Source organism: Rhodnius prolixus, unplaced genomic scaffold, assembly GCF_049639745.1.
Source record: "Rhodnius prolixus isolate KJV_2025 unplaced genomic scaffold, Rpr scaffold_4, whole genome shotgun sequence".
Lineage (NCBI taxonomy): Eukaryota > Metazoa > Arthropoda > Insecta > Hemiptera > Reduviidae > Rhodnius > Rhodnius prolixus.
The window spans coordinates 38,480,945-38,505,584 of record NW_027411614.1 but is presented as its reverse complement, the minus strand read 5'-3'; the positions used below and the strand labels follow the sequence as shown (position 1 = coordinate 38,505,584).

The 24,640-nt window shown below is 32.3% G+C and overlaps 3 protein-coding genes across 6 annotated transcripts; 2 read left to right on the top strand and 1 right to left on the bottom strand.

Moving 5' to 3' along the window:
• Positions 1 to 119: 119 nt before the first annotated feature.
• On the top strand, positions 120 to 10,131 carry Als2 (Amyotrophic lateral sclerosis 2). Of its 4 annotated transcripts, none has more exons than XM_074131558.1 (18): positions 120 to 1,656; positions 1,747 to 1,905; positions 2,191 to 2,448; positions 2,524 to 2,822; positions 3,109 to 3,353; positions 3,427 to 3,566; positions 3,655 to 3,844; positions 3,973 to 4,165; positions 4,305 to 4,485; positions 4,637 to 4,803; positions 5,203 to 5,312; positions 5,394 to 5,608; positions 5,731 to 5,992; positions 6,986 to 7,191; positions 7,482 to 7,658; positions 7,967 to 8,111; positions 8,896 to 9,078; positions 9,260 to 10,131. In XM_074131558.1, the coding sequence occupies exons 1-18, from the start codon at positions 497 to 499 to the stop codon at positions 9,305 to 9,307; spliced, it is 4,338 nt and encodes a 1,445-aa protein (XP_073987659.1). In that variant the 5' UTR covers positions 120 to 496; the 3' UTR covers positions 9,308 to 10,131. The 4 variants fall into 4 exon arrangements, with proteins under 4 accessions (XP_073987659.1, XP_073987658.1, XP_073987661.1 ...); XM_074131557.1 differs by having other exon boundaries at positions 5,707 to 5,992; XM_074131560.1 differs by lacking the exons at positions 6,986 to 7,191; positions 7,482 to 7,658; positions 7,967 to 8,111; positions 8,896 to 9,078; positions 9,260 to 10,131 and adding an exon at positions 6,412 to 6,630.
• Positions 10,132 to 14,477: 4,346 nt separating this feature from the next.
• Positions 14,478 to 16,635, top strand: Rpn8 (regulatory particle non-ATPase 8). Its single transcript, XM_074131569.1, has 4 exons — positions 14,478 to 14,884; positions 15,216 to 15,394; positions 15,955 to 16,158; positions 16,230 to 16,635. Exons 1-4 carry the CDS (start codon positions 14,617 to 14,619, stop codon positions 16,515 to 16,517), a joined length of 939 nt encoding a protein of 312 aa, XP_073987670.1. The 5' UTR covers positions 14,478 to 14,616; the 3' UTR covers positions 16,518 to 16,635.
• A 1,451-nt stretch (positions 16,636 to 18,086) lies between these two features.
• On the bottom strand, positions 18,087 to 24,230 carry Prim2 (DNA primase subunit 2). The gene is made up of 9 exons (XM_074131568.1): positions 23,809 to 24,230; positions 23,509 to 23,618; positions 23,076 to 23,294; positions 22,779 to 22,991; positions 19,181 to 19,321; positions 18,921 to 19,103; positions 18,630 to 18,825; positions 18,379 to 18,549; positions 18,087 to 18,302 (listed from the first exon to the last, which is right to left on the bottom strand). Exons 1-9 carry the CDS (start codon positions 23,963 to 23,965, stop codon positions 18,205 to 18,207), a joined length of 1,488 nt encoding a protein of 495 aa, XP_073987669.1. The 5' UTR covers positions 23,966 to 24,230; the 3' UTR covers positions 18,087 to 18,204.
• Positions 24,231 to 24,640: the final 410 nt, after the last annotated feature.

Here is a 24,640-nt window from a genome sequence, read left to right as displayed (position 1 = left end):
GTACAATACTCAGCTCTTTCAGCTGATTGATAATTGATAACCTTCTTGATCGAATCCAAAAAATCCAATTTGAACGTAATTGATTGCAAAATAATCTTTAATTTCATAACATTAGGGGTGTATATATATATAAAATAAAAGGTAATAAATAATTTAATTAGTAATGACCAACAAATTCTTAATACAAGGTAACCAATACTTCAGTTAGATAACCACTCTCAGCAACTAGTGTTTTGGCTCTGTAATCGTTTTTATTATATTTATGTGTACTTCTTTTTTCAAACAAGAACGTAGTTATTTCACTGGGACCATGGCACTCAGAATTGTATTGTCTAGAACATCAAAGTATTTTAAAATGCGTTCTTGCTGTGTTTATTGGGTTTTACTATTTTTGTCCAATTCGCTATCTTTTTCGTGATAACTACAACTTACAGATTATTCCTAATTATTTGCCCACAGTATGTAGAAAATTTAGAGTCCCTCGAAATTATTAATAATGACACTTGTTCACTTTTGGTTGGGAAGTAGTAAACTATTAATAAGTGATGACAGTGATGTTTTACCTTGTGAATTTACAAAAATTATATATTTAAACGAAAAAATATTTTTGATAGACAAATTACATTGTCTGTGGAAAGGATTAATCAGTGATACACAAATAAAGTTGAAAAGGACTAACATTAATGCTAGAGATATTACGGTGTGTTCTTCCATTTTATATTACATTAATGATTTGGGTCATGTTTACCAAGTCAATGCAGATTTACAAAATCCAAAAGAAATAGTTTTGCACGAAGAATCAACCAGTTGTTCCCATGGGTACACAACGTCTAGCCATAAAGTAACTGTTAAATATCTTGTAGGAAGCAGCTCAGGTTTAATTTATGTATCTGACAGTGGTGAACTCTGGGCTTCAGGCAATCATCCTCAGCTAGGAATAGAGTCAGGAGAAGTTCCGAGAAAAGTAATTTTTTTTGAAGGACGTCATGTCACTGCAGCAGATGCAGGCGATGATTTTCATGTTATAGTCTCCCATAAGCGAGATGATGTATGCGCTCCCAGCACAGCAGTCAACGGTGACATGGAAGTATTTCTATCAAACTGTCCACAGTGCACAGCTGAACAGGTAATGTCACCCTTATCTCCCTATTCAGACAATTGTCCTTTGGGAATTCCTCATAAGAAATCAAGTGAATCCCTTAGTGCCTCGACTTCAACAAGCAAAAACAACATTGGCGACAAGAAGAGTAATGATAATACTTCATCTTGTACTGAAGAGGATTCTTTTCATCCTTCAAATGAGACTGAACCGAGTACTGCAGTTATAACTGATGAAGTCGAAGTTAAGGATGCTCGAGGAACTGGTAGTATGCTTTTGATCAATACTGAAGCAGCGAGACAGTTTTTAACAAGACAGTTGTCCTGGGTATCAACAGGTGGAGAAGAATTATTGGCAGAAGTGTCTGTACCAACCAGAATAATACGTAGAAATGTTAGTACAGTTGCTAGTCTTGTTTATGAAAGAGTTAAGACAGTAGGTGACAAAGTAGCTACCTTATCTAGGCATGTTAGTGGAGGCTCAGAAAACAATAGTGAATCTTTTGAAGAATTTGAAGAATTAAACAAGTCAAATGCTAGTCTAAACAGTAGTTTTAGGTAAGTATTGCTAAACCTTAGAAGTACTGTTATTGACAGCATTGGATCTTTCTAAAAAATAAAACAGGATTGTTTTTATGCCCCCTTTAGGTGGGATTGGTCATACAGTGAAGGGTCAGAAGAGGTTATGGCCGAAAGAAATGGTTCTTGCGTTAGTCGGGGATCTCGTCTAATAAGGGGAGAAGTCTGGACTTGGGGTAATTCTCAGAATGGTCAATTAGGCCTTGGAGACATAGTTAGAAGGCATAAGTACGCAATCATTATTATTTAAAGTAGAATAGAAATACTATTTCACAAAAATCTTTTCCTTAGTTGTTTTGCGGATAAATAGTAAGAAAATGCTGTTATTGGAATACATTTCTATTACAAAAATAAATTCCTAGATACTCAGAAATGTAAATCTTGAATTAAATTTACAGTTTTCTTATGAGAAGCGATTTAATTTGTTTTGCAAGCTTTTGATAAATTTTCTATCTACTAACATTGGTTTAAATTTTATTAGTTTCTGAATAAAGTGTTTTATTGTTATTTAAGACCGGTTCTTGTTGGTACTGTGTCTCACATCGGAGTTATCGGAGTTTGGTGTGGAACAGGACATTGCCTCATTCATACTTTAGATGGAAGAGTATATGGATGGGGTTCGAACACTGACGGCCAAGTATTTCCTAATGACGATATAAAAATACAGAGTTCCCCTGTGTTATGTGGTCGTGCAATCCTTGTTGCTGCAGGTTCCAAACATTCAGTATTACTCACTAGAAACGGCACTTTCGAATGGTTTTCTAAACGAATGTAAGTTTGTTTTTGTTAATTGTAATTTTTCTGTAAAAATTTTGTTTATTGAACCTAATCTATTTATTTATATAGAAGCAATTTTCTTGAGGGAAACAAAGAATCTTTAAAATGTGAGAACGGTAATGCAGTTAGCCTGGTGTGCAGCGGTCCAGTTACTTGTTTAGTTACCAGAGATTGTGTCCAAGATGTAACCATTCATTCAGACTTGTCGCATGAACAGTGCTTCCTGGAAGAACTTCTTACCGTGCACAATGCAATAGTAAAACCACTCTCTAGGAAATCTTCTTTGGATGATACGATTTCGAACTTATGTTCTCGCTACACTGATGTTCTTCATGTGACGGCAGTTGTGGTTACAGGCCTTTTAGAAGGTAGGAAATCGTCATTTCCTAAGGTAAAGTAACTTCATAATTGTGTACTTATCATAGTCACTTACATATACTGTCATGAAGGAAAATGTGAGTACAGTCTCTACTTATTCTTAAGGCAGGTGCAAATGCCTGACAATAAAGAAGGTCAAAATAGTATTTTTTAAGTAATGTCTATTTAATGTCAACCCTATCTTCAGTTTTTTGAATATTATAATTTTTAAAAATTTCCCATGTTAAATAAGTTTTTCAATTAGTAAATTAAAACTTTGAATCTGTATTACAACAGGTCGTCCAAGTTATGAAGTTCTTGGTGAAAGCAGAGATGAGTTAGTGTTTGTTTATGAAAATTATCTTAATACCATGTGTGATGTGATCGCAATCGCCGGCTTTACACAAATAACTCGAACAGTTGACACCCCAGTGAAACTCACTGCCTGTTTCTCTGATCGACTTCCGACTAGGAAAACCTCTTCGGAATCCATAATTACCTGCGCATTTTCTCAACCACTTTCTCATATTGCAGTGTACAAGGTAAAACAAAAGATTCTCATTATTGTTATTATTTTCTTAATATGTGATTTAAATTCAATTATCTTGTTTCTAGGGAATGGTGTCCCGAGGAGGAGGAGAAGATGAAATTATAAGGTGGGAGAAGTTGCTTGAATTACGTGACACTAAGAGAAAAGAAGCTGAATTTACAAAGTCATTTTGGGAAAGTGCTGGCAGAATGACAGATTTTCTCAGGTATTTCTTTACTTTATTTAAAATCAACCTAAACTTAAGGATTATTTCTTTGCAAAATTAATTTAGCCCAAAAAATGTCTACTATTAGGACTCCTCAACGCAGAATAATAAAAGAATCACGATCTAGTCCTTTGTCGCTTTACAATGCTTCAAGATTTTCTTCACATTGGTTTATACTTCTGTCAGATTCTTTTGTTCACATTTCTGGAGGTTCAGTGCAGATTCACAGTTTAGATACCATTTGGGTTGATACTAATTTTGAATCCGACAGTATACAAGTAAGTTATTATTATTATTTTTTCTGAATGCATTATTGCGTTAGGTTATGGTTTTTAGTATCTTACTATATTGGATGTAGATTATACGAGTATTTTATGCATTTATGAGTTTATTGTTTCCTTTTCAGAATGGAATGAATGTAATAACTCCTGAAGAAACTATGACGCTAATTGCTGCCAATTATGCAGAGAAATCTGATTGGTTTCAAGCGTTTCAATCGAGTATTAAAATGCTTTTAAACAAACAAAATGTACCAGCCGCTAGAACAGCTAGTTATTTATTCCTTAAACACAGTTTGTACACAAATGCCACATATACCGGTAATTAACGTGTTATTTTGTCATAACATATTTAAATTGTATTTTTTACCAAGTATTCTTAAAGATAACTAACTGTGCACGGGTGTCTTTATAATTTATTTACCTCTTAAAAAAATAAAAATACATTTGCTTAAATTAGGTCGTTGGTTGAATGGAAAAATGGAAGGTGCGGGAAAATTAGAGTGGCCAGACGGTAGGGTCTACACTGGACAATTTCGTAATAATACGTGCCATGGTTACGGAATTATCGAAACTCCATCAGTATCTGTTTATGAGGGACAGTGGCGAGAGGGGTTTAAAAATGGTCATGGTGTTACCAAGTAAGGCATTTTTATAGATATAAGGTGTCTAATGAAGTAACTTCTCTCTCCTTCTTTCAGTTAATATTAATTTATCCTAATCTATATATAAATAATGCAATGAATATCATAGAAATTTGTAAAATTCATTAATCTTTATTATTCAATATAGATATGACAATGGAGATATCTACATCGGTTACTATAAAGATGGGCTTGAATGTGGACATGGAGTGAGGAAAATAGGTCGATTCACTTCTTCTCAAGCATCAGTTTATGTGGGTGAATGGTTATCTGGACAAAAACATGGATATGGTGTCATGAATAACATATCTTCAGGTAATTTTCTTATATTCAAGTTTTTCTATGTTTCTTAGAAAAACAAAATTATATTGTAAAAAAAGTTTAATTTCAGAAGGCATCTTTAGAGATTTAGGCCATCCTCGCGAGTTTTTCAGTTTGATTATATAGGTAACAAACATTTAGGTAACTTACACGTCAACACTGCAAAGATGGTTGATATGGCTATTTTTAGGGGTTTTCACGCCCAAATCAAGCTCGAGCTTATATCTTCTCTCTTTGGTAGCTATTTTAGTTTGGATTGCAAGGGCTGAATCTCTCCCGCAACCAAATATTAATAATAGTTTACTGCAGTTTTTAGTATTTCAGAAGTGCATTAATTAGATCAGATATTGCCGACAGCTATGAATTCAATTGTATGAAAATAAAATGTTTTAGGGGAAAAATATTTGGGATTATGGAGTAACAATATGAAAAATGGATCTGGCTTAAGTGTAACTTTGGATGGCATTTATTATGAAGGACAATTTGTCCAGGACATATTAACTGTAAGTAATGTAAGAAAAAGAATGTGTAATTTGAATAGTTCGTATCGTTCGAAGAGATTTATTAATAATTATTTAAATAAGGGGCATGGAGTGATGGTATTTGAAGATGGCACCTACTATGAAGGAGAATTACGAGAAGCTGGTGTGTTTAGTGGAAAGGGTACTTTGACTTTTAGTTCTGGCGACACTTTTGAAGGTAGTCTACATGGCACTTGGGCTGATGGAGTGAAAATATCCGGAACTCTTCATAAACATCTTCCTACATCTTCACCTCGCCGTTCTTTTTCTAAACCTAGGTAACATGATTCATTTTATATTTATGAAAAATGAGAAGACTCTTAGGTTATTGTTTTATGTTGGGTATGTATTATTTTCATCCTTACCTTTCTTTCAGTGTACAATTTATGTTTCCATTTAGTTCGTTTGGCCAGCTATGCGTACTAGCAGATCAGAAATGGAAGTCCATCTTCAAACAGTGTTGGGCATCTCTTGGCGGAAATAATGATACAAAATTGGTTGGAAATGAAGCTACTCAACGAGCCTGGGAGAATGTTGCATCTGCATTGTGTACTTCCCGACATGCTTCTAGAGTTCATGAACTACTTCATACTATACCACATAGTGGACGCCATAATCTTGATTTACAACAGTACAAACAAATTGTACTATATTTACAACAGGTAATGAGCCAAAATAAGGTTAAAAAAAATGCTGAAAAAGATTAAAAAGTAAACCAAACGTTAGACGCCCCTCCTCAGAATCTCAGGATTTTTCTCAGTGATTTTTTCGAGGCAGATATAATCGTGATTCTCTCCTTTTCAAATAACGATCATATGGTAGCAGACATATGGCATATACAGATTCAACTTCTCTAAAATCCTAAGGAAAACTAAACCAACTAGAGCAATCAGAATTTGAAATATTTTAAAGAAATAATATTAAAGAAATAGTAGTAAGTTATAATTCTCTACTTTTAGTAAATAAGCCAATTCTAGAGGTAAATAAAACTAAAAAATATTTTTCTTCACTATTCAAATTATTCTAGTATAATTTTTACTTTCTATAGTACCTAATAAAGTGAAGAATTGCGATCTTGCAGATTTTCGATTTTGAATGTTCACTGGAAGTACAATTTGAGGTCTCCAGAGGCCGAAAAATATTATTACAAAACTGTGTTTTATCAGCATAATGGGAAACGTAAAACGCGGGAACTTCAAACTTGATATCTAGATTTGGTGCAGTCAGAGAAAGGGATTCCGAGAATGTGGACAATCCGACTGCCCGAAGTACCAGATTGCTGAATAGATTTATGAGTTTATTGGATTATCGGCTCGTAGGTATTCCTTAAACTTGTACATCACTTTTTATTCGAATCCAGAAAAGTCGTTCTAAAGAAAGTCTGGAATGTGTATGAGGTAAGCTTCCCCCCTCTAAAGTCATTTCAGTGAAATTTACGGCCTTTTTCCAGCATAAACCTTAATAAATGAGATATTAAAATTTCAGTTTGAAAAAAAATTGTCGCTGGGAAACACACTTTTCTGAATTTTTAGTTTTTTCCCTTTGCTTTAATTCTAAGTTTCATTTCTCAAATTGGATTGTAAAAATAATATTTGGCTCTATATTTTGAATTCGACAATGTATTAGTTTATTTTATGTTTTGTTCTTTTGTTAAGGCCTTTGAGACGACAGCGCATCCTCTTGGTCGAGCTTTAGCAGAATTAGTTGAGGCATATACAACAACATACGGTGGCGTGCTAGTACACCCACTGTTGTTACCTCAAGCAGTAGCGGAATTACAATCCATCACCCAGCGACTCTATCAAGTTGTTACTTTACTTTTTCCAGCACTTCCTGAAACTAGAATTGAATTTGGAACTCAGTAAGTAAATTTTGTTTTTACAAAGTAAAGGTAACTAAAAAAATACCTATCTTCGGAAGGGAAATGTATTTGTACAAAAAATTACGATAGTATATCAACATTTTCTTTTTTTTTTAATGTACTTTTATCCTCAGCCAACTATTTAACAAAGCCAATCAATCAATTTATTCATCAAAATATATTCCACCATAAATTAAAACTTAATATGATTTAAATTGAGGAGGCTAAAGTTCTTAATAATTTTTTTTTTTTGAAATGGTTGTAATTTAATTTATAAATAATATTCACAGCGAAGAAGCTAGTATGACGAGCCTTTTGCATCCAATAATATTGCCAAAAATATATTCTTCACTTTTGGTTCTTTACTCACTTCATAACAAAGGAGATAATGATACTTACTGGAAACGGCTATTAAAGTGGAATAGACAACCGGATTCAACGCTTATGCCTTTTCTAGGAGTTGACAAGTAAGCATTAATTTTTATCATGTAATTCTTAAATAATTTTGCATACTCATATGTACTTACATAAATGAATTATTTTCTTTAAAATTAAAAATAAAAGCTTACATTTGGCGGTTGATTTTCCATTGAAACAGTTTTTAAATTTAGGCGTGAAGTGAGCTTTTTATTCCTGTAAAAACAAAATATTTCTAAACAGAAGAAGAATACTCATTTTCGGTTATTTGAAAGTGCTAGTGTTTGTTTATTTTCGAAACTTAATATTTTACATTTTAAAAGGCCACTCCCCCTAAGAATGTGAATTTTCTCTTTAGGAAATTTTGGATGTCTGAAGATGGATCTCAGATAAAGGAAGGTCTGTTTAATAATGCCATTATTTCATTGCAACAACTAAAAACCACCTTCTCTCCTATGGAAAAGCTTTTTGTTATTCATAGTACCTTCCAAGAAATTACAAAGGTTTGTTTTATCTTTAATACGAATATACTTTTTATTCTACTAGAAATTGACTTATTTCATTAGAGAAGTATTAATTGAAAGAAACAAATTATCTTACACAACTCTATATGCTTTTACTTAATATATGACTTCTGATTATCTTACTTTTTATTGCGGAATAATTTACTAGTTGGGTATGAGAATAATAAAAAAGAGGATAATAATAAAGAAACTACATTCAACTTTCAAAATGTGGTCTGTTAAAAAAATTAGGACTTGAAAAGTTCTCATGTTTTACATTCAGAAAATGTAAAAAGAAATTGAGAAAAATGGCCAATAGAGAAATAGCTGTTTTGCTTTTTCATTTAGACTCTGATATTTCTTGTGAGGTATCGGATATTATTTGTTCATTACAGAGACCGTAATGGCCAGAAATCTGGTTGTCTATCCTTAGTCAGACTGAGGAATATTTTATATTTTTTGCCGTTCCATTTCTATCTTATTTCTCCGATGTGGTTGATGGGGTCTGTTTTGTTCTACAGCAGTATGATTGATGAAGGGTAGTGATGTTTTACGCCCACTAAAAAATTATAGGATTCATTATTATCAATTTAAATCTAACCTAAATCCGCTTTTCTATCATAGCGGTTGTAACAAAACTATTTAAGTTTATCAGTGTCCTGGGTAAACCAAACTACTTCTTTCCTTCTAAACCAAACTCTATAAAATTCAAGTTAGAAATAAACTTCCTTTAAATATTTTAAAAAATGCGTCTCTAATAAAAAAAAAAAAAAAATTTTTTTAGGCAGTACAAAAAGAACTTGGAGAAGATTTTATTTGGGAAATGGATGATCTGTTTCCTGTATTTCATTATGTGGTTGTTCGTTCACATATCCAGGAATTAGGATCAGAAATACATTTTATTGAAGATTTTATTGATCCTAGACTTAAACATGGAGAAATGGACATAATGTTCACAACACTAAAGGTATACCTTTCCTAAATTTATACTATTTTACAATGCATATTGATAATTTCTTAACTAATATTGTTATATAATAACTCGTCATGAAATTTATTAATATAATTAGCCAACAAGATGGGGCAGTATAATATTAAGTAAAATTAATTCAATATACTTTCCTTATTTTTTCTTTCCTTATTTCTAGGCTTGTTTCTTCCAGATATTACAAGAGAAAATAAACATTACAAATTGAGTTTATTTCTAATACAAATGAAAACAAAACTAGTTCAAAAATAATGTGATAACCACCGTTACCAATTTATAATTTTTATAAAAGGGCATTCTTTGTTTTTAAATTACATGTATTTATTTCTGTTTTATATTTTATATAGTTTATTTAATATTAGTAATTTATTCTTTTAATTGTAAATAGAAGAAAAATATGTGTCTGCTTTTGATATCTTCGAACTCATTGTACTCAAGCACCAAATTTTTGTATTTACTTGTTTTATACTCTAGTATTATTATCATCATATTTCCGGTAAATGTTTTTATATTTCTAGCAAAGAAAAATAGAAATAAGCTTGCAGATTTTCCTAGTATTTTATATATATATATATATATACACTGGAGCAAAAAAAAAGTATACATATATACATACATAAGTATATATATATATACTTATGTATGTATATATGTATACTTTTTTTTTTGCTCCAGTATTAGTAGATGGCATTATGATTTATTTATATTATGATCCTATTTTAAACATCCTATTTGTTATTAAAGTATTACTACTATTATTACTTAAAGAACTCATCTAATGTTGTGCTGTGAGGTTAATTGTTGCCCTTTAGAGATAGATCCTTACATGGCACATAATTTTGTGGCTTATAAGGGAATGCATTTTATTACTTTTAGTAATTAGTGGGTTATGTGATATTTTTATATTTAATAATGAAAATATATTAATGTATATTTAAAACCGTGGATATTTATACAATGCTCTGTGTGTTAGAAATGTAAATTTTAATTTAGCAAAAATATCACAGAAATGATAATTTTTATTTTTCACTATTCTATTTGTAAAAATCCGTGTGATTATCCATACCAGTGCTGTTTGTCAAATCTCATAGTTTTTACACTTAAGCTCTTAATTTATTTCTCGATGAAAAAGTTTTTATGTCGGAAAGATAATCTATTAAACTACAGCAGAGTGCACGTTATTAACTATCGAACATCTTTTAAGTTGAGTTACAGTCCTATCCAATTTCTGAATTTTTGCAAAGCCTTAGAAATAGAATAATTCTAATAATTTGCGCGACTTTCTTCTTAAAAAGTTTCTTATAAAAATAAAAGAGTTTTCTTAATATGAGAATTTGTACACTATGTTAAGTTTTTCAAGATAATCAAGGAAAACCAAAACAAAGTCTTGGAATGGCTCTTCCACAAAATTATTATTTTGTCCGAAAAAATTATTGGAATAAAAGTTGGATTTTTATTTTGAATATTAAGCGTTTAAAGAAAAACTTGGGGGAGACACTTACCATAAAAACTTAAAATTTCATTTAATTAAAAAGTAATTCAAGAACAGGGATTTGGAGAGGAATATTCTTTCAGGTCCTTTGAGGGAAACAAAAATAACAAAGTTAAAGTTTCCTGCGACTTTTTTTTTGTTTTTAAAATCAAACTTTTGGACTCAGGAGACATATATTTATGGTGCAAACCCAATATTAAAGAATTTGATTCGGTTGCATTATTTATGTTACCAGTAATATTGTAATTAGAAGATTGAAAGCTCCGCCCCAAAACGGCGCAAAGCTCTCGGAGCACCAAAACAATAACGATAAAGTACGAGTTACAAATTTGAGACTATGAGATTTTTTTTTTTTACAAGCAGCCTTCCGTTAGCTTCATAATATAAGGCCTATTTAATTAAGACATTAGTTTTGTAAGATATTTAATCTGCATATGTGTTGTAGAATTAGTGTTTTTAGACTGATAAATAATACCTCAGCTTTGGGAAAGAAACTAGCTGAGATTATAGCAATTGTCCACAGCTTTGTATTGGCCCATAGTTAGGACATTCATAGTGAACTCCTTTAAAATAAAACACTAAGTTAGTAAAAATTAGAAATGATACCTTAGTTACAATGATATGGTTTGGTTAGATTTGATCGTAATATATTTTGCAAAAAGGAAGTACAAAAAATAGACCTATAAATTAATTTTAAATTTTCTTTATTTTGTAAGCTTGTGTGTAGGTTTGCCACATTATTTATTGAAAAATATTTAACCGAAATTCAGTCAGTAAGAGGATTAGAATAAAAATTATATAAACTGCGTTATTTTTACCAATGAATCAGGATTTCTGGTTATATAATTTTTTCAGAGTGGTAAAAACAATGATTACTCAACCAACAAAAAATTTTACCTAATGAAGCTATAAAAATGAAGACATCTTTATTTTTTTTTTAATACAGATGCCTGAATCATTTACTCAAAATGTAAAAGTGTGACTCCTTTTTTTTAAAGTACATGGAAAAAGATTATTTTTTAAACTTCATATTTGTACCTTAGAGTGTCTGTTGTCGGTTTTTTTTATTGCTCTCTTGTCTGAATAATTTGAATTTCATTTTATTTATTTTTAAAGGTCGTGAATAATTTTTTTAAAAAAATAATTCGAAACGTTCTACGATGTCATTACTAGAAGGACCAATGAAATTAATCTCTATACAGTTTAGTAAAATTAAACATGGTGCAAAAAGTTAGATAATTTTAAAAAACGATTTAGCAATTGGAACCGTAAGTTACAAAACGAAATAGTTCTTGTTACCAATACTTTATTGCCTTCCATTAAAACGAAATAACTTCTGAATACAGAATGTATTAAAAATCCCGTAGAATTCCGCAGTCAGCTGCATCAATTATTTCTTATCCTTAAAGCTGGAACTCAGTAAGGGTCAAGTTCCATTAGACTACTGGTGGCTGCAGGGCAAACTCTTCTGAAAAGAAAGTTTTCTATTTATCTTCTAATTTACAAAATAGAATTTCCAGATTTTTTTTTTTGATGAATATGGTTTCAACGAAATTCTTTAGGCTTGCATAAGCTACACTTCAGTACTCAATCACTTCACTTGTAGAATATGTTTCTGATAGAACGGTAACCAGGAAAATGTGAACGATGATTCTGACTTAAATGCGGATTATATGGTAATTGCATAGTAGAATTAAAAGTACCTCTGAAGTTAAGAGTAACCGAGTTTGAGAAAATCGATTTGTTGAATTGATTAATTTTTCTCTACAGGATCTTAAAAATATACAGGTATCTAAGTATACGTACATATGTACATCTAAAATGTATACTTTGAATCCCATCATCTTTGCATTTGTTTGCGACTTGATTTGGACAAATATATCTACCGTACATTTTTGAGGAGCAGGACTCCTTCTGATCTCAAACATCTTATTCACATAAACATGTGCATACCTTCCTTTTTTTTTGTTAAATGATTTAAAGACAGAAGTCCTTTTCACAAAATTAACCTTGATACCTACTTAGAAATCAGAGTGGAAATTATCTTAATACATATCAATTTACTGACCAAAAAATTTTAAAAAAAGAGTAGTTATTCTTCTAAAATGTTGGTACAAATATTTTCGTTACATGTTTGTAAAATGTGGCAACCTCTGTACAGCCTATGTTTTTTTAAAAAAATAAATATTAACTGCATTGTTAATCTTTGTTTGGATATCCTATAATTTAATTTGTCCTTAAAAATTGCAACTTCCATTTAAAAATTTAATTTTGAAAAATACAAAAAACTCGTATATGTATTAAATATATACATCTAATCAAACTATGCTTCATATTACTTTGTACAAGTAAACTTTCACTGCATCCTCCTTATTTCTTTCTCCATCGTTAAATTGCTAGAAATCATTTTTAAATTTATATTTATATACATCATGAAGTGAATTTTTGGTTAAGAAGATAATAATTACTAAGAAATTTTGAAAGTATAAGGATGATTCGATTATAAACATGTGAAACTGTGTATTTATTAATTTAAATAAAAGAAAATTAACATATCGGAAACAAAAATTTTTGTTTAAACGTCTCCAATATCTTTTTAAGTTTCTATCTGATATAAAACTGTATCTTATGACTACGATAACGTCAGAAAAAACCCAAAGTAACTTTTTATTGAAATTTGGCATTAAGTTTTTCATTTATGCTATTTCTTTAATATTAGAAATAAGCTAAATAGAATAAAAAAATCAATAATTTTTCTTTACTTAGAGGAAGATGCAAGCAAATTCGCGTAAATTGGTCTTCCTTCTTATAGCCCACCTCCTAACTACAGCTTCGATAAGCCTTTCAGAGAAGTTATTCTGGACAGGGAGACTTGGACGCACTGTCCACCTCAATCATTCTACGACTCTACAAAGGTGAGTAGAACACAGACAGCTTTAACGCGGAGGAAGGAGTGAACCTGGTTGTACCTGGGCTAACGAGATTTAACAATTAGTAAGCCTAAATAAAAATAGTTAGATTTTATGGTTACGGTCTTTCAGGTGATGCTAGTTGCTATTTATATTTGTGATGTCGGAATAATAAAATAGGCAAATCCCTTTTTGTGTCGAAGGCCTCTTCATGGGTCATTGTGGTTTGAGGAAACTCATCATCAAATAGGCACTGATGTTTCAAATAGGTTTCAAATAGTGAAAGATTTCCTGTGCAAGTTCTTTCAGGTAGAAGATGGGACTGCATTGTACGTGTTGTGTCAAAATAAGTTGAGGGTCACAGGAGGAAAAAAATCTTCGCGCCCGAACTTCGTCCAGGAGTTCTCATCAAACTTCTAAAACTATATACACAGACATTACTGGATGTGGAGAGTGTATGCTAATTAGAATGTAAAACAATAGACACTCAGGATTGCGGTGGCAGGTTCTCTGGCTGAATTCTAATAAAGAATGAGTTTGCGCCTGTATTACATTAAATTCCTTTTTTTTAGTTTTTGTTTCTTTGAGTCTTTCCTAGTACATCCTTAAATACCATTTTTTTTACCATTTCCAACAGACTGGACGCGGCTATTTTAGTGTACGTGTCTCGATGGAGAAATACTGTTCTGTATTACTACTACAAATCTTTCTAAGTTTTAGAAAATTTGAAAGTAAAAAACAACGAAACTAATTTTAAGCTTTTGAGGGCTAATTTATATTTTAATTGGAGGGGGCTTTGAAAATAACTAATTCTCTGTTTCAGTGTATCTATTTGTAATTACTGTAACATTAATTGTCACCAACAAGCTCGTTTGAATTTGCGATAGATATTACACTCACAAATAGTTGGTTTTTCGTGGTTCCCTAAATTGTTTCATTTTGAATATTTGGGATGACCAGCACTATCTACACTGTTACCTTCCTGAATTGTTTCCAGTACTTCTGTTGAGTTTTCAATTAATGGTCGCTGTAGTATTGTAGCTTCTAAAGATCTCATTACTGTAGTTTTCCTTCAATTTTTTAAAGTTAATTTTAAAATAAATAAAAAAGTTGGAAATGCCTAGTGTCGAAATTGTTACAAATAAGGTTGTCGTCCATCCTTTAGTTTTGTTAAGCGTAGTAGATCACTTCAATAGGATGGGTAAAATTGGAAATCAGAAAAGAGTAGTTGGTGTATTACTTGGCTGTTGGAAACCTAAAGGAGTATTAGATGTGTCAAACAGCTTTGCTGTTCCTTTCGATGAAGACGATAAAGATAAATCTGTTTGGTTTTTGGACCACGATTACTTAGAGAATATGTATGGAATGTTCAAAAAAGTTAACGGTCAGTTTTTCTTTTCTAAGATATAAGTGAATTTTTTTTATAATATCCTTGTTACCTTTTGCTCCATTGTAGAGTTTTGTGGTTACAGTATGATTGAACTGATAGGATGTTAACGTTGAAATCTATGAAATAAGTGCATTTAATTAAAAAAAATTATTTAATTCCGTTTGTGCAACATTATTAGCAACTAACACTATAAACAAGTTTTCAGGTTTCTGCAAAAGTGCTCCTTTAAGTTTTGATTTCTATTCTTATATTTCCAAAAATTTCATTAACCATTTATTATACATGTGTTTATTTACCTACTGGTTACAATTTTCTTTTATTTCAGCTCGGGAAAAAGTTGTTGGTTGGTACCATACTGGGCCTAAATTACATCAAAATGATGTTGCAATCAATGAATTGATAAGAAGATACTGTCCCAATTCAATACTGGTGATTATTGATGCGAAACCGAAGGATCTAGGGTTGCCCACAGAAGCTTATAGGGCAGTTGAGGAAGTTCATGATGTACGTATATTATTTTTTTGAAAATACGTCATGCATTATTATTAGGAGATTAGTAAGGATAAGAGCAATGATTTGCAATCCAAGCTCATTAGGAAAAGGGAGTTACCGAAATTAAGTTAAATGAATTTTTAAATAAAATTACGATTTTCATCAAATTTTCCAAAAAAAATTCAACAAGCAATATCAATAGGATGAAAAAATAACTGCTGGTTTCAGTCATGATATATTTTTATTATGCCGAGCTTTCGACCGAGGGAATAGGTCATCTTCAGGACTAATTTGCAGTGTAACATTTTACATCATTAAAGGGTTGGTGTGTCCTCTCTCTTGTCTGTCCGTGAACATTGATAGTAGAAGAAATTCGAAACCATCGAAATTAAAGAAAAAAAAAAAAACATGTCAGTGCTGTTAAAAATCCATCATCGTCCAAAAATTTCACATATACAGAAACCAACAATACACGGAGAAAAAAAAATTATGAGAAAATTATAACAAAAGTACGATAGTAAAAATTTACCCAATAGCTACTTACCATTAATAGTTTTTTGATGTACATTTAGGATGGATCGCCGACAACAAAAACATTTGAACATGTCCCAAGTGAAATCGGAGCTGAAGAAGCTGAAGAAGTTGGTGTAGAACATTTATTGAGAGATATTAAGGATACAACCGTGGGTACATTGTCTCAAAGAGTTACAAATCAACTTTTGGGCCTAAAAGGTCTTAATCAACAAATACTAGATATAAAAGAATATCTGCTTCAGGTATAAAATCAGCTATTTCATTCTAAATATTTTACATAGGGAACCAATGTAATTTATTTTGAATGTTACAGGTTGTGGATGACAAATTGCCTATCAATCACCAAATAATATATCAATTGCAAGATATATTCAATCTTCTTCCTGATATAGGCCATGGCAATTTCGTAGATTCTTTGTATGTCAAAACTAATGATCAAATGTTGGTTGTTTATTTGGCAGCACTTGTACGTTCTATAGTTGCATTGCACAATCTTATAAACAACAAACTGAGTAACAGGGATGCTGAGAAAAAAGAAGGGAAGAAAGAAGAAAAACCGAAAGAGGAGGACCCACCTAAGAAAGAAATTAAATCAAAATAATATTGGAGAAATCTTATTTAATATTATGTGTTTTGTTTAACTACAGTTACAAATAACATTTAATTCACATATGTATTTTATAAATATTTTGTAAATAAACGAATTAATTTTTTCCAAATTTTGTAGCAGCAAAATTGTTCCTCCTTAATCGCATTGAATTATGTATCATAATATTTATGTAAGGAAGTAATTCGTAATCAATTCGAGGCAGAACTTCTAGGCCCTAGAGGCTAGGGTTTTTCCCGATGCCTGCCCTTCGCTTGTTTTTGTGTTTTTACTGCCTATTTGTGCCTAGCTTATATCTTTCTTTTACTTCTACTTAACATATTCAATGCAGGCAATAAATATTAAAACTAGCCTTATATTATTAAACACCAAAGTTTAAGTGATTACCTTTTAGATCACATATGGACATTTTACCAAATTTAAAGAGAAAGTTCATAAAATACCAGTAGGAGAACATAGAAGCGAATCCACGCAATAGATGTGACGTTTACTCGTCGAAATCAGGCTACTGAGAAATTAGAAATGAAAGGCATTGAAAGATTAAATCTATATATAGTTCAAAAACTTGTAGTCAAGATAATGAAAGGAATTAAGCAAATAAAAGAGCAGCATTTTTTTTTTTTATGATTTAGGGCGCGTCAACATCTTAGGTTATTGGCGCCTGGAGCTTTTTTCAGTGCACTGCCGGCCTCCGGACAGTGTTCTCTTGTCGCAGACAGCACTGCACATCACCGGACAGTGAGCTGTAAGAAGCTCCTAGGAAGAGAAAATCTAAGGGTCAGCTGCTGGACTCGAACCCGGGACCTCCGCGTGGGAGTCCAGTATGCTAACCTCATAGCTAATCCCTTCCCTAGGATTTCTTATTAATAGCAAAACGGCAGTTAAAAAATATTGGTATTCACAGCCTACAGAAATTACTCTCATTGAAATTATTGAAAATAATGAAACGTAATAAATAAAATTGGGTTTAGCTAAAATAAATGTATTCATCATGTTGACAGTAAAGGTAAACAATTATTTCATTCTATCAGCTATTTCATTCTAAATATTTTACATAGGGAACCAATGTAATTTATTTTGAATGTTACAGGTTGTGGATGACAAATTGCCTGTAAATCACCAAATAATATATCAACTGCAAGATATATATGCGTAAAACGAAATATATAAGAATCTATTTGTAGAATGTTTTTAAAGATTCCGTTTCTGTATATATTTAAATTTATTCTATGTAATATTACATGGTGTTTAAAAAAAAAATTATCCATTTATGAAATCATTCAACTAAAAATTTATTAAATTAGATAGAAATAAGAAATTAAATTGTATTGTAACTAATTTTTCATAAATGTTCAATTCCATGTTCAGTAAGCTCAATATTAATTTAAGGATTGGTCGTTTAGAAATTAAACTAAGATTTTAAGCACAATTTCTGACTTCTTCAATCTTTTTTTTATTGGCATAAGTGGACTGACTATGTGACTGAAGATCTTCCGCAACAAAAACATAGATGGCAGAACCTTGGCTTTACTAATTACAAAGCTCTGAAGAAGACAGGAAACATGTCGAAATGATAAAAAGGGCAATTTATTTAAGATTGAATCAAAATTAATTACATTCTGTGGCCAACAAATTTGTTAATAACTAATTCCCTCCAACATATCGTGATAAAATTAATAATTTACGACTCAATAGCGGAGAAGTCAATTTCCATATCATCGTCCCACATATTTTCCTGTTTCTGGTCTTTTGCTATAAATGTTTTATTCTCTGATTCATCTGTAAAAGATTTTAATATATGAATCCATATTGTCAGACCTACATTTCTAGAAAAACTCAAAAAATAGTTTGTTACTTTTGAATTCCTTTTTTATGCACTTGTTGACGAGGATCATTTGACTTTCATCAAAATAAACGTTCGGGTGGTTTATAGTAACGGAATCCACGTTATGTTTACGTTGGAAGTATGCACTGCAAGCCAACTGATAATGACCTTTTTTGGCCAAATCTAAAATCTCTTGAGCGGCTACAAAGTAAAGATATACATGTTAAGTGATCTATAAAGCCATAATAATGAAATCGTCAAACATATAAAACTTCAATTACCAATGGAATTTATATTATTCTTTTCCAAAGTTCTCTTCAATGAAACAGTGTCAGAATGTCGGAAAGGGCAACCATGGAATTCTCCAGGACCAACACTTCCATTAATAATTTTCATACAACTTTGTGGGGCATAATTAGCTCTTTTACCTTCTTTACCATAATTGTGTCTAATGTTGTAAGAATAAGACTTTTCAAACTGTAAAGTAGCAAAATTATGATAATTCGATAATTGTATTGTGGAATCAACAGTATAAATATAAATAAGCAAATTGAACAAGTTAGGCTAACAACCTTTTCTATATCCATTTTTTTTGTAAATTCTGATCTCCAAAATTTTAGAGCATCTTCTAGTGTCACACCAATGCCTTTGAGAAAAAGTCCATACTGTTGTCTTGCACTGTGCCTTAAATGATGGTCATTTCGCAATCGATCATGAAGTTGTTTCATACACAATGGGAATGATAATTCTGATATCTAGTTTTGAATAAATAAATTGTTATAAGAATTTTTAATTGTAATTCAAATTATTTTCCATTCTTTAAAAGACTCACGGCATCAATATTTCTTATGTCGATTTTTTCTTTATTAGTGAAAGCCGTATAATCAATTTCTCTCTGTACTTTTCCTGAACCATTTACAATAGCCTGTATTCTTGTATCTTCACAAAGATTGTGGATTCGACGACTAGCAAACTGTAATGAATTAATAAAAAATGATTAAATAAATAATTGTTGAAACAAATTGAATTAGAAATTAACATGATTTATTCCAATTTAAGTTGCTGAAAATGTTGACGTTATTGAATTGAAGATCAGTTTTTAATTTGCAGTGATGAAAAGTAGTAAATGGTTGCACACTCAATACCTCTACCAACTTCCAAAAGGAAGTCAATAATAATTTGACTCTAAACTCATCTATCTTCACGGCACACATAAACGGTGGAGTATATACCGATGTAAGGAGCTTTAGAGGGGCACAATGTGGCTCGGACCATTTTATGGTTAGAGCTAAGTATTGTCAAAAGCTATCTGCCAGCCCAAGAGGAAGATCTGAAAGAAGGGTTGTATACAATATAGAGAAACTGAATGATGTAAGTATAAAAGAGAGATTTATAGACAAAGTAGAGAGCAGTTTAGATGCGGGACAATCCAGGATTAACTTAAATGTAGAAGAGAGATGGATTAATTTGAAAACAGCTTTGAATGATGCTGCGGAAGAAGTACTTGGAAGAAAAACCCATGAGAGGAGAGAGGGCTGGTTCGATGAGGAATGTGAGGTTGCTGTCAGAGAGAGGAATGAAGCAAGAGTAAAAATGCTGCAGAGAAGAACAAGAATGACACATGAAGATTATAGTAGGAAAAGGAAAAAGGTGAAAATAATGTGCAGACAAAAGAAGAGAAGATATGAAAGAGAGAAGTTGGATAAAGTGCAAGCAGATTTTGAGGCCAAACAGAATAGGAAATTCTATAAGGATGTTCGAGAAATAAAAACCGGCTTTCAGCCCAGAATAGATTTTTGTCGAGATGAGCAGGGGAATTTACTGGGCAGTAGAACGGAAATCTTGAACAGATGGGCTAGACATTTCCAGTGTATGTTTGAAAATCAGAAAGAGGAGGGGCAACAAGAGAAAGACCAAACGGACACTGATGTTGAGGAGGAGGTTCCTGAAGATGAGGTACCACCAGAGAAAGAAGAGATTGAAGAGATTATAGCGTCATTGAAAAACCATAAGTCACCTGGAAGCGTCGGATTACAAGCAGAATTGTTGAAATTTGGGGGAGATGCTGTGATAGAACAACTTTATAAATTGATCTGCGATGTTTGGATAAGTGAAAGCATGCCAAAGGAATGGAGCAGGGCAATTTTGTGCCCTGTGTATAAAAAAGGCGATAAACTCAATTGCGAGAATTATCGAGGCATTGCTTTGCTCTCAGTGGCATACAAAATTCTATCGATAGCAATTTATAGAAGATTAATCACAAAGGCGGAAACCATTCTGGGTGAGTATCAGTGCGGGTTTAGACCGGGAAGGGCCACGACGGATCACATCTTCACTTGTAGGCAAATATTTGAAAAGACCTATGAATATAATGTCGATCTGCAGCATTTGTTCGTAGACTTCAAACAGGCCTACGATACCATCAATCGCCGAGTAGCGCTAGCGGACCTTAGAAAGTTAGGAATATCAAGAAAATTGGTCCGGTTGGTGAGTTTAACCTGGAGAGATACATGTGGTCAGGTCAAAGTACAGAACTCGCTGTCTGAGAGCTTCCCAATTGAAAGAGGATTGAGACAAGGCGACCCACTTTCTCCCTTGATATTCAACATATGCCTGGAAATGGCCATAAGAGCCATTAGGACGAACCAGGGGGGCACCATATACAACAGGATGACCCAACACTTGGCATATGCGGATGATGTGTTAATAATTGCTAGGTCAAGGGCAGCATTAGGAGGAGCATTTAAAGAGTTTAAACAAGCGGCAAAAAAACGAGGCCTGGAGATAAACCAAGAGAAGGTTCATGCGCACCTCAAGGCTCCAGAGCCAACGAGAAGAGCAAGTTCAAATTCTCAATTATACCTTCTCCACATGCGACAAATTCAAATACCTTGGCTCCGTACTGACAGCAAATTGTGACATAACCGCTGAAATAAAAGGAAGAGTAACTGCAGGAAACAGGTGTCTGTATGCGTTACAAAAAGTTTTGCGGTTTAAGAATTTGTCACGTCCGGCGAAAATTATTATTTATAAAACAATAATAAGGCCGGTAGTGATGTACGGTAGCGAGACTTGGGCAATGACACAAGAATGTGAGAATATGCTGAGGATTTGGGAGCGAAAAGTGTTGCGGAAAATCTACGGCCCGGTGGTGAACATTGACGGGGTGAATGGAGGCTCCGAAAAAATGAAGAACTCAAGAAACTATACGGAGAACCCGATATAGTTTCTTGTATCAAAAAAGGCAGGCTCAGATGGCTCGGCCATGTTGAACGGATGCCCCATCACCGAGTTCCTAAAAAAGTACTATATGGACACCCGAGAGGCGCAAGACGTAGAGGTCGTCCCAGGATAAGATGGCTAGATGACGTAGAAAGAGATCTGCGAAAGGTGGGTCTAAGATGGCGCCTAAAAGCCGAGGATAGGGAAGAGTGGCACTCTCTCTTAAATGAGGTCCAGGTCCTATTATAGGACTGTAGCACCATGGGAAGAAGAAGATATACCGGTGGTAAAACAAAATGGCTTCTTTCCAATCCTTTCTGAAAATTGCAATATGTCCTTCAAAAATACAGTAATCCTACACAAAGCAATCATCCGTTCTTGGCTACCTACGCCAGGGCAGCCTGGAGTTATAGTACTTCTAAATCTAATCTGCCCAAATCCCACTAAAAAAATCCCTCCCTTTGCCAAAAACTTGCTTCCCCATAACCGCATTTTCCTCCTTCAGGACATTTCGGACTCTACGTCCATTACTTACTAAATTAAACGACTGATTCAATTTCTTGCCAGATCCAGATCAAATCCAAAATCTTCTCTGCTAATTCATTGCTGTTAATTATACATTACAAAATTACTGTCCCAAACGCGTTAAAGGGCTTCTAGCACATTTTTCATCCCTTAATAACTCAATCGACAAGAAAGTAGAGTGACCACCGCCGCTTTAGTCACGAATGAATTAGCTTTGGATAGACAAAGAAGAGATTTGTATTTTAAGAGAATTTGTATGACCAGAGGGGTAGGAATAGAATTTCTTTTTAGCGAATGACATGAAATCTTTGATGAATGGTATACTTCAGTATTGTGGAAGTTCTAATAGGTACCGACAGTGTAAGATTATCGCTCTACCGTGAGGAACACTGGTTTCCGTATAATATAAGCCTTTTGATAAAAAAATTAAAAAATAATGTAGGAAGAACTTTAATTAAAAGAAATAATAATCATATGTTTCAATTTCTATTACTTAAAGAATGTCACATGATCTATTTCATTTCTTGAATAGCTTAAAGAATATCATGAAAATACTTAGAATAAAGAACATGTGACCCATTAGTAGAGAGTTAATATTCAACAACTGAATAGTAGTATTCTTAACTAACTACTAATTTGTTTGATTAAAAAGAGTCCAGAATAAAACTTAAAATATTACTTACTGCTAAGTATTGAGCGAGACTAGATCTAAACGAGTTGGTGATTACAGAAATAATATCTTCATTATTTATGAACGCTATTCCTTTATGCAAAAATACTTTTCTATTTCGTAATAACTCTGACACCAACTGAAAAGGAACTTTAAAGTAATCGCCACTCAATTGTATCATTCCATTAGACCACTTTATAAATTCTTCTTTTTCTGAATCACTCACCTAAAAAAAAATATGCTTCTAACTGAAACCTTAAAAAAAAAAAAAAAAAAGAAAGAAAAGAAAGATGTAAAACTTAATACTTACTATGTCATATTTCAAGTTATTAAGTTTCAGAAACTTGGTACGTGAGATTGGAGTTAGATACATCCAACGTAATCGAAATAGATCTACTTCCCGTGCTACAAACCATCTTCTTTTGTCTTCTGATGTACAATATGCTAATCGAAGTATGTAGTGGGATATGTGATCTCGTTTGCGGAGCAAAAGATCTGTCTCATCATCTCCAGAAGAAGTAGATGTTACCTATTAATATAAACGTTTTTACTTTTATTTATACATAAATTACAAATATATTTTTTTTCAGAGACAAGTCAAATTTTCCTGATCTCTTTGCAGATCCCTTTTTAAGTCCTAGATGTCCAGATGTTTTTCAATCTACGGCTGATTGGAAATCGTTAAAACTTAATTAAACGGTCTATAATTTAAGATATTAAAAGAGTGGGTTTAAATAGTTTACCAATTTACAGAATCCTTTCAAGCCTTGTTTTTTTAATTCATCCACAATAGCTCTCCTCCAATCGTCCCCTTTCAAGCCTTTGGAAGATATTTCATCAATCGTTTGCAAAACTAACAAAATTTAATTAACTTTTATTAAATACAACAGGTAAATTATAAAAGTAATCCTGGGTTACTGGATTAAATTATTGAGATTAGGCCTCTCATTTTAACTAGATTTCTTAAAGTAAGGAACGACAGATTTAAATGTTAATGTGATAAGATCATAAAAATAAATATAAATCTACTTCCTAAAAATTACCAGCCATCCTATCTATTGCCGATTGCTCGACATCGGCAAAGGAAACTTCGAAATTCGGGGTTGTATTGTAGAGCTGTAGTTCATGAGGATAAGTTGAACTTAAATCATTTAAAATAGGTTTAATTAAACTTCTTCTAGTTGATCTTCTGAAGTCCATTCTTCTTTCAGAATTTAATAAAATAATGCTCAACAAAACAAATAAACGTCATTTAATATTAAATCATATATTTTCTATTTTAAAAGACTTGAGGTTACTGTCACTGAATTTAACATCAAAAATAAATAATAATAATTCTAGTTCTAGTGTATCTACTCTAATTACATTTCATAACACAAGACTAATTAATTCTAAACTTAAACCAAAGAAAAGGCAAGCCGCACCATTTATTTATTTCCCGCCAACTATTACATCGATAAAGTGCAGATGAAATCGAAATGCAAGTGGTCATTGATCATCATATGCTATTATTATTCTTGTACTTCTGACTCTTAATATCAATTGTAGTTTCCTAATTTATGGTTTAATTTTAGTAAAGAGTCTAACAAGGATTACTTATTACTTTATTTCCTTCCTAGTTATAAAGATTGAAGTCCTAAGACAATCTATGCTTTCTCCTATCTGCCTTCAAACAAGATCTTTCTATTAGTTTGCCGCAACTTTCGATTTTGATAGGCCGACCCATGGACCTCTCTGTTGCGTCCTGTGTAAAATATTTATGTGCCTAGTCTGGAAAGGATGAAAACATATAATCTTTCGAATCAGTTACCGAATTTTCCGCTTCCGTGGACTCCACCGTCATATAGTCAAAAATTTCACTCCTTTATTAAACCT

What these genes read in the sequence shown, in the direction of transcription:
- Als2 (XM_074131557.1), top strand. Translation starts at nt 497, where the DNA reads ATGACACTTGTTCACTTTTGGTTGGGAAGTAGTAAACTATTAATAAGT. An exon ending in GACATAGTTAGAAGGCATAA is followed by an intron (nt 1,906 to 2,190) that starts GTACGCAATCAT and finishes TTGTTATTTAAG; the next exon opens with ACCGGTTCTTGTTGGTACTG. An exon ending in CCTTTTCTAGGAGTTGACAA is followed by an intron (nt 7,659 to 7,966) that starts GTAAGCATTAAT and finishes TTTTCTCTTTAG; the next exon opens with GAAATTTTGGATGTCTGAAG.
- Rpn8 (XM_074131569.1), top strand. Translation starts at nt 14,617, where the DNA reads ATGCCTAGTGTCGAAATTGTTACAAATAAGGTTGTCGTCCATCCTTTA. An exon ending in AATGTTCAAAAAAGTTAACG is followed by an intron (nt 14,885 to 15,215) that starts GTCAGTTTTTCT and finishes CTTTTATTTCAG; the next exon opens with CTCGGGAAAAAGTTGTTGGT. An exon ending in TAAAAGAATATCTGCTTCAG is followed by an intron (nt 16,159 to 16,229) that starts GTATAAAATCAG and finishes TGAATGTTACAG; the next exon opens with GTTGTGGATGACAAATTGCC.
- Prim2 (XM_074131568.1), bottom strand. Translation starts at nt 23,965, where the DNA reads ATGGACTTCAGAAGATCAACTAGAAGAAGTTTAATTAAACCTATTTTA. An exon ending in GGCAATAGATAGGATGGCTG is followed by an intron (nt 23,619 to 23,808) that starts GTAATTTTTAGG and finishes AAATTTTGTTAG; the next exon opens with TTTTGCAAACGATTGATGAA. An exon ending in CATAAAAAAGGAATTCAAAA is followed by an intron (nt 18,303 to 18,378) that starts GTAACAAACTAT and finishes AATCTTTTACAG; the next exon opens with ATGAATCAGAGAATAAAACA.